This window comes from Rhopalosiphum maidis, chromosome 3 (assembly GCF_003676215.2).
Source record: "Rhopalosiphum maidis isolate BTI-1 chromosome 3, ASM367621v3, whole genome shotgun sequence".
Taxonomy (NCBI): domain Eukaryota; kingdom Metazoa; phylum Arthropoda; class Insecta; order Hemiptera; family Aphididae; genus Rhopalosiphum; species Rhopalosiphum maidis.
This window is the reverse complement of record NC_040879.1, coordinates 15,228,164-15,237,781: the sequence shown is the minus strand read 5'-3', so window position 1 is coordinate 15,237,781 and position 9,618 is coordinate 15,228,164. Positions and strand designations below refer to the sequence as shown.

The following is a 9,618-nucleotide window of genomic DNA, read 5'->3' as shown; positions in this document are numbered from 1 at the left end:
TTTCGTACAAAAATTGTAGAGGACAAAATTATCTACAAGATAGTTATAGAAATATGTCCAATCGCACTTGCTGTATACAAATTTTAACGCTTACCGTACAAAATTACGATAATAATTATATATATATATATATATATGTATATAATATAATAACGATAATAAGAATGCATTCGTTTCCGCACCGCCATTGAGGTAGAAACTAGAAACATGGCGCGTTTTTTTTCGTGATTCCCCCCCAGTAGGCCTAATCCATGTAGTCAACAATTATATTATCGTAGAAAAGTTATCTAATAGTCAAAACAAAGTAATTAATATTACATTTTAATCATTATTAATCATCAACTTCGCACTCGTCTTCTTGCATTTCTTCATTGATTTCATTAGGGATTACTCGATTACCATATCACTCCAGGTTCCACAGCTAAATTTATTACTGCGTCTAATTGTAAAAAATTAGTCGGTAAATTTTTTAAGCGCCTGTTCATCCATATTATTTTTTAATTTGTGCATATCCTGCAGATATAAATGATCAGATTTTGCATCCAAAAAATGTCCAGAAGCGTGGAAAAAATACAAATTCGAGGACCAACGTCAAAGTTATGGGTACAATATTTTTATATGGTATCTATAGTTAAAGATTTCATTAGATCTGAAAGACTAGGAAATTTGGACGGACACTTGAATGTTATTATAACAAAATGCATCCTTTTTTCCACACTTCTGGAATTTTTTGTATGCAAAATCTGATCATTTATATCTGCAGTATATGCACAAGTTAAAAAATAATTGAATAATACATCGTTATTTTACGCGATTTCGTAAAAAACTAAATTTCATACGCTCGTAAAATTTTTTTTATATTGACGCTGGTTTACAATTGTAATCCATGCGACTATCGCCGTCATATTAAGGTACGCGACGACCTATGCAGGGCTAGACTGCAGTAAAGTAATACTGTTGGCCGTCGAGTATCTGCTGCCCGGGGCCATATCTACAAATTACAATAATGACTGCTTTCTCCGGTGACCTTCGAAATAAACGCCCAAATCTAACCTAGCATTTGTACAAAGGACAAAGGTAGGATAGACGAACGATATACTATAAATGAGATTTGTGATGAACTTAATACCATTTTTTTTTTTTTTTGATGTCAGAGCTATTTTAAAAATTCAGATACATTTTTATTTGAAAATAATATTATTGAAGACAGAATATTTTTTAAACCAATAGAAGCAAATAAAATTGAAACACTCCTTACAAAAATGAAGAATTATACTTTATTCTATGAATAAGATTTAATAAATTATGTACATAAAAAAGTATGTTTTTTTGCTAGTTAGCAGTAATAGAATTTACAGTAGATAGATTTAACATTTTTTTTTTTTTTTTACTGCTTCGCCTATCATTAAGGTAAACCTTGTGATAATAAGCGAGAGTCAGCATTCGACATATTATAATATTAGCATCAAAATATAATTAAAAAATAACATAAAATACATTTTATAATTAGTATAACTTAGTATAATTAATTAGAATAAATGTATATGTATTATAAGTATAATATAATTATAATTTTAATAATGTAATTACTGTGGGCCAAATATGTATAATACAAATGAAGCTTTTTTATAGCATTAAAATAGTTAGGGTAGGTACATAGTTTTTTTTATATTATTATAACAACGTCTTTAACTGTTACTTAGTAACAGTTTTTTAATAAAGAATTTCAAACGAGCATGCTATTTGAAATTCTGTATAGTGGGAGTTTTTCATATAACTTTATTCAGATTATTATATGCCTTTGACAATTTATTATCCAGGAAACGTTAACTAATGTCGTTTTATTTCTATGAAGTGATCAATAATTTCTTTAAATATATTTGGACTATTAGAACATTTCAAAAACTTCCTCTAGTGCAGAATAAATGAAAACATATTTTTATTTGATTGTATTAATTTTTCTTTGTTCTAAAATTTGTCAATATTGCTTTTGTACTATAAGCTATGTAGTATGTAGTATGTAAATATGTAATGATTTTATATTAATAATTATGCCTATTAATTTTTACTTTTTTCATCGTTGATTAAATGATAAACAGACAATACAATTTGTTGGTTTTTAATTCGGCGACACAAGATTTTTATAAAATTACAATATGAATGATGAATGTATTTTAAAATTAATGATCATCAACCAAATTGTGTGTAACCCATGTAGAGGAGTGCGCGTTAATCGTTCGAAAAGGTAGCAACCACAGATATATAAAACAACATATTATGTGGTAGCAACCGACAACGCATTGTGTAATTGTAGTACATAATATATTATTAATTATTATATACGTATTAAATGTACTAATATATTTTATAAAATTTATCCAATTAATCGGATAGCGCCAATAGCAACTTAGATAGATCTGAAAATGTTCTTTTCTTTCAAAAAATTCGGTATCGGATATATAGTATATTATATCTATATAAATATGTCGAAAATTTATTTTATTATTTATGCGATTACAATAATATAAACTATATGCGTAACACACTTCATCCCGTTCTTCTATACACCATACGTGTTAGTATGTAGGTGATAATGTTACTGCAGCAGTTGTTTTCGTTTTATACTCTTTTCGGTGAAATTATTGACTCCAATTGAATCTAAAAACACACAATATAGATATTTAACTTATGTTCACTATTTCATAGGCGTATCCAAAAAAAAAAAAAATATTAATAATAATAATTTTATTCAAATTGTTCAGTATACATATAATGAATGCACAAAATACTTCTAAAAAGACAGTGTGTAAACAGAGTAGAGAATGAAATAATATATCAAAATTAAAGAAAGAAAAAAATAAAATTTGGTGTTACAGGGTGGATAGGAAAACATAGATCTAGTAGAAAATGTATTGATTTATAAGAAGCTAAAGTGATACAACATTTGATGTATATTTTAATTGGTTATTAGCTACAGACGAAATTTTTAAACATTTCTTTTTTATTATGTAAACCATTACAAAGAAATATTATTGATTTAATCGAAGTGGTAATTAATTTAGATAAATATTTAACTAAAAAGTAGGTATACCAATGAGATAAAATATTTCATTAAGTTTTAATCATCAAACAAAATATCATTATAATATTTCTAAAGACTAATGAAAAGTACTTTAGAATATAATATTTAAATCATTTGTAGATTATTTTATCAATAAAATTAATACTTGTTCGTATTATAAAGTACATAAATCAATCATAAATGGATCTAACGATTTGGAATGAAAACAGGATTAGAATTATTACATTTGTAAAAAAATCAGACGATTTTAAGTCCCTGATATAGTTTAATAGGGAGTTAAAATAATAAAGTATGGTAAAACACGTTCTAGAAAGAATGAAAAAAAAAAACAAGAATTTTTTTTTAAATTTTATAATTTTTTTGATGAAGATTGATTTCCACGCATATACAAGTTATAAGAAGCAATTTCGCGTGAGCAATAATAAACATCGTTTTTATCGTTCTTTAAGTAGGTATATGATTTTACGATTTATGGTTTTAATGTGAACCATATAAACTATGAATTATGAATTCAGGTATAAAAAGATAACCTATGTTGAATTGCCAAATCTTAAATAAAAATAAAATATGACTTTTTATCATCTACGTGAAACATGTATGTAAGATACATACTTTCCTATATACGTATCGTACCTTCCTATATTTTATAGAAGTAAAAAAAAACAAAACCATTTATTTAATTATAATTTTATTTTTTGAACGTGCATATTAATTTATAATAAATATTTTTTTTAAAGATTAGTGCAAATAATTTATTATAATTTGATTTAAATAATATCTAATTATTTATCTATACGCGCAGTAAATTAAATTTATATACGCACTCAACGACAACGTGCAACGGTCCCCTGTACAACGCGGCTCACACTAAAATTAAATTGTACATTCTAAAACCCAAAATTCTATAAATTAATGAAATTTTTCCTACAATATCCTTTCCTAACAAAATATCCTGTCTCATTTTATTATTCTCCATTATATTAAGTAAACAGTTGTACATTTTTATACTTTTAATTATTATCAATTATCATTAAAATTGTATGCGGTAATTTTAAAAAATTACATTTGGCCCTTTCTAAAATCTTAGTGAGGGCCACTGCCCTACGAGATACTCAGATACGAATTTGTATATATTTGTAAGCGGTATTGTGTCATTTTTGTGCGCGACACGCCGACACCTATTATATGCATATAATATGAGTTTGGTGCGGTAATTTTTAGTATTGGGTATTCGGGCCATGCAGTTTATGTAGGTACAGTAATAAAAAGAGCTATATAACAACGTAGGTGCAACGTAGAAAAATAATCTGTAATTTATATTTTATTTAAAATAAGTATATATTTTAATATACTCTGTAAAACAACTATGACTGTATCTTCGCTGCCCGTGTATATACGAGCGTATGTAATTTGCGCCAAAAACAACCTGAAGAAAAAAATATTTATGTAATTTGCGCCACATTTGACATTTGAAAATTTATTTGGTAATTTGCGCCACCTTTTAAAGTTGTAGTTAACGCCATATATAACTAAATAAAAGCACATTGTATAATCAGCACCATTTTTACCTTCAAAAATTGTAATTTGCGCCACTTTTTTAAATAACTAAACAATTTTTTTTACAAAATAATATATTATTATATTTTTAATCATTGATCAATCAAATTAATTTTAATAGTTATACATTTCTTAAAAATTATTTTAAAAAAGTATCAAATATAAGTACCTACAATTCCTGTAATTAAAAAAACATAAAAAAAAATAAATGTTTATAGTTATAAAATAACTAAAAAAAAATTATCTTTACAGATTAACATATTGTATTTTTAATTATTGATAAATCAAGTTCATTTTAATAGTGATACATTTCTAGAAAATTATTAAAAGTAATTTAAAAAAAGTATAATTCCAATGTATAAAATTCAGCCATATTATATTTTAATAGTTATAAATAAATGTATATAAGTAAACTAAAATTCCAACAAATGAAGTTAAAAGTGTGATTCACTGCAGATTACATATTCTATTTCGTTTTCTGTCGTGGCGCAAATTACTGAAATTAATTTTTAGATGTGACGCAAAATACATAATGTTATATTTTTATATTTTGGCGCAAATTCGGGGTACCTAATAAAATCGGCGCCAAATACCATCTCCCGTATATTTGTATCATGAGAATTGTCTCTAGCTGTGGCCTGTCAGGGAAAACCAATTGTAGGCTTATTTCCATGACATCCGCAATGAATAAAATTATCTATGATTACATTTCAATTTCCCTGTATGAATTTATATTATTATCTTATATTAGTTGTTACTTTGATCAGTTGATTGGATTTTTTCAGAGATGCTAATTCTTCGGCTTGGCGTTTGATCGCGGCGTCGCGTTGTTCGGCCGCGTCTTGTTCAAGCTTCACTGTATTAACATTAATTTCGGCCAGCTCAATTTCCAAATTTTTGTTTTCATAAATCAGCTGGTTAACTTTTGTTGATAAATCGGATTTTTTGTGTTCCCGCTAAAGACAAAGGCTAAATAAGTTGTCTGGTTTAGGGAATTTTATTTAAATGGTCTCAAAATTATATTCTAATCAAATTATTATAGATGAAAATTAAAAAAAAATCAATAAGATAGACAAGCGCAGAATTTTATCACAATTCTCAGTGTATGTAGGCATGCTAATGATACAATGGGCTCCTTAAAAATATAGATGTACACACCACTGCGGCATTGCCTTATAAATATGAATATTTATGATTGCCGCTATTATTGTTATTACTGATTTTTATTAGACAATAATATTAATATTAGGTTTATTAACACTTTTTTTTTTTTAATTGAGAAATAAACATATTTTTATAAATGAAAAAGGTATAATTTCATGATTCTTGTCACATAATAATATTAAGTGATATTCACGACTATCAATATTTTACGTAATATTACACGTAGGTATGTGTTATTTTTTATTATTCTAAAAAGTGTTGCTGTATGACCCACGAAACCATCATCAGAAGTCATTAACAAACTATAAACATTGAATACGCCCCTATTGTATATTTTCAATAATAGATACACGTTGTGGGTTCTGCTGAATTTTCTATTATTATTATATTTTACCTAATACGTACGCAAAATACAATATTATGACACTTGCCCGTAATAACTTTCGAATTCCGTTAGCTAATACGCTTTCGTACAGTTCTTTATATGCATCAATGGTCATCTGAATTTCATTACGGATCTGGATCAACATGTAACCCCGTTCCGTACAGTTTAACGTTACTTGTCTTATAATTTCGTCTGTATCAATATGGATTCGATGAGCATTAATTAGTTATATGAATTTAAAACTCACGCATTTTGAAAACCATATATTTAACTCAAATATAATGCAATAGTCATTGTTGTAATATTAATTAAATATTTTTAATTAATGTTTGCCTATAAAATATTTAAATTAATAACGGATTTAAATGTCAAATCTCAGATAAGATTTTATATTTAATTTTTTTTTATCCATAATCTGTTGTCAGAAAGAGCCATATCTAAATGTGGAAATGGAAATCTTTATCATGACGATTCTCTTATAATACTCATCTTAATTTACCTTAATTATCTTAATTTTTAATTTTTAATGAAAGAGTATATCGCGGAGCAGATCTTAAGCCAATTTCTGATTCTATAAGTTGATGAAAAATCTAGTAGTTAATTTCTTAAACAATCAGCAGATGCGCACATAAAGTTTTTTTTTCATCCGTTTAACCAAGCATTAGTTTTTTTTACATAATATCTGATGTAGTATAGTAGTACAAAACTTTTTTGTTGTTCTTGGTTCACACTTTTAATAAATTCAATGATGAGCGGGACAGCTATGTTAAGTTAATACGTCGGAAGTATCATCTATGCGCCAAATCATAAAACCAAAAACATTATTTATCTTCACGAACTACGCTAAATGTTAGCATCAGGTACATAATCAAATTTAACACAGATTTTTTACGAGAACCAATGGGGCTAATAAATATATAAATATATAATTACGATGAAATCGCTCTGATAATATCTATTTTTAATGTATATTATATAGAATGCATATAGATGTATAATATTATAAACCAAAATACTTAAAAGAATCAAGGAAGTCATACTGGCTAACACTGGCGGTATAAGAAAGGTACATTATAAATTATAATACATATTACAAATACGTTAAATATGTGTATCTCGTCCTCTCACTCTATTGTTAATACGAAGTGATTTGTTTGTCGTAAACCAGACACTACTTAAGGATTTTTAATTCATTTTTTTTTTTTTTTTAGTAGGTTCTATTTAGTGTTTTTTTATAATTCAAGAATTTTTACACAATAACATATGATATAATGCTTAAACAAATAAATAAAAAATCATTAAACGTAACCTTTGTCTTTACATAATTCCAAATTTTTCTAAATTTAAGCTATCTGGTGTAAAAAAATAATATTTACGTACGTTTAATAATACGCTAAATATTAACGTTTAATTTAATAAATTGTTCCCCTTTCTACAAAAAAGAAAATAATTTGTTTATGCGTATTATTCTATTCAATCAACTAGCTTCTCTAAGGTCTTATAATAATCATATAGGTATATCTCAGGTATTTCAAACTTACTGAAACATTGGCCATATAACTCCTGCTTAATCGGGCAAATCCCAACTTCTTTGGCATTATATTGTCTCAAATATGTATCAAAATTCTCACTGAGTTTTTTTACATTTAATTCTGTAGCTGGTTTATTGGATATACATTGACGAAACGTATTACCATCAACTTCCCATTCTTTAGGTGGTAATATACTATTCAAAATGTCATCACAACTATATCGTTCGCATTCGTCCGTATCATCACCAGATTCCATTGGGCGAGCATTGCTCTTAATAGAACTTTTATCCTAATGAAATAAATTTTAAAAAATTGGGTGTTTTCGTATATCATATAAATATCACATAGAATCTACATACAATTTCTATTAATTTACTTTCTAAAAAACTCAAGATTTATGCTTAATTCATGAACAAAAAGTATATAAACTTGTTAGTTACTAGTTAATATTACAAGCTTTGAAGTTTACAAAATTAATGCTATATTTCAATTAGTAATAATTCCTACAATCTGTATTTATATTGCTTTAGTGATATATATTTTTTTCATTCAAATTGTATAAAGAAATATAGGCATGTTTATTTTTTTCTTAAATATTATTTTATCAATAAAAATTATCATATAATATGCTACGAAACATTTTTTATACATGATTAATTTAAAATGAAGAGAGTAGTTTTGTTACTTCTTGTATTGAACATTACCCAAATAATTGTATTATAATTTTCGGATTAATTAATAGGATTATATACATGTATAAATTTAAATAATATATAAGTTAAAGATGTCTGACACTGGCAATTTCTAAAATATTATTACAAGTATTTACAGAAAATATTAAATGGTACCTACCTATAACTAATTGAAAAAAAATAGTATTTACCTGTTTAGTAAGGCTATTATTAGATACCAATATTGGTTTTTCAAATAGCACCAAATTAACTTTGGATTGAAGTAATAATAAATCTTCATCAACACTCATTTTAAATACCTTCAACCACTAGGAAATTAATAATATATACCTGCCTAGTGTCTATAATTGTATGGAGTAAAATATTATTCAATTTTTTATACAAAAATATTGATTTTTTCTTATAAATTATATAAATATTATATGAAAAAAATAAACGTTATGTAGATATAATTTTCAATAAACAAGGAAATCAGTGTTAAAATATAACATGCTTAATGTCATAGAAACTATAGAATTTATAATTCTATAATCATTGATAAAATGATAACAACTATAATTAAAAATACACAGTACCTATCCTATTTACATAAATACATAATTATTGAATCATCGTCACAGAATTATACATTCTAATTAGTAATTGCTTTATATTGACGTTTGGGCGTTTGATAAATAGATACCTACCTAGGTGGCTACGTGTTATACATATAAAATTATAAAAAGGTATAATTGGCCTATTGGTATATTATACAATGGTATTCTATTTAAGTTGAAAATTCATAAATTATTTGTGATTTGTACCTAACGTTAAAAAACCAAATACAAGGTTCTCCATGAATTTTCCTTCAAATAACTGTAAAAAAAACTCCAACGTTAATATAGAAAACATTTTATGAACGTAGGTATGCAATTTAAATTTTTACGAAATAACGATATATTCTAAAACGGTTTAAAATATTTATTGTTACCTATTCAAAAAGTATAAGTCGTAGAAATTCGAAACTTTCACCAGTAGTTGAGAAAAATAAATTACTTGTATCAACAAAAAATATACTAGTATTTAAATATAAGTAATAATATAATAAATTCTAGAAAGACAAATAATCTCCGTTCAGAATCGTTTTTCGTATATGATAATACCTAATTATAATTGCATTAAAATGTAACACATCCGTTATAGTGACCTACTCTCCACCCCTACTAT

General features: G+C 25.9%; 1 protein-coding gene across 1 annotated transcript; it reads right to left on the bottom strand.

Moving 5' to 3' along the window:
- Nucleotides 1–2,619: 2,619 nt before the first annotated feature.
- LOC113560212 (33 kDa inner dynein arm light chain, axonemal-like) lies at nucleotides 2,620–8,702 on the bottom strand. The gene is made up of 5 exons (XM_026965980.1): nucleotides 8,604–8,702; nucleotides 7,730–8,009; nucleotides 6,235–6,380; nucleotides 5,398–5,595; nucleotides 2,620–2,658 (listed from the first exon to the last, which is right to left on the bottom strand). The coding sequence occupies exons 1-5, from the start codon at nucleotides 8,700–8,702 to the stop codon at nucleotides 2,620–2,622; spliced, it is 762 nt and encodes a 253-aa protein (XP_026821781.1).
- Between the last annotated feature and the right edge of the window lie 916 nt (nucleotides 8,703–9,618).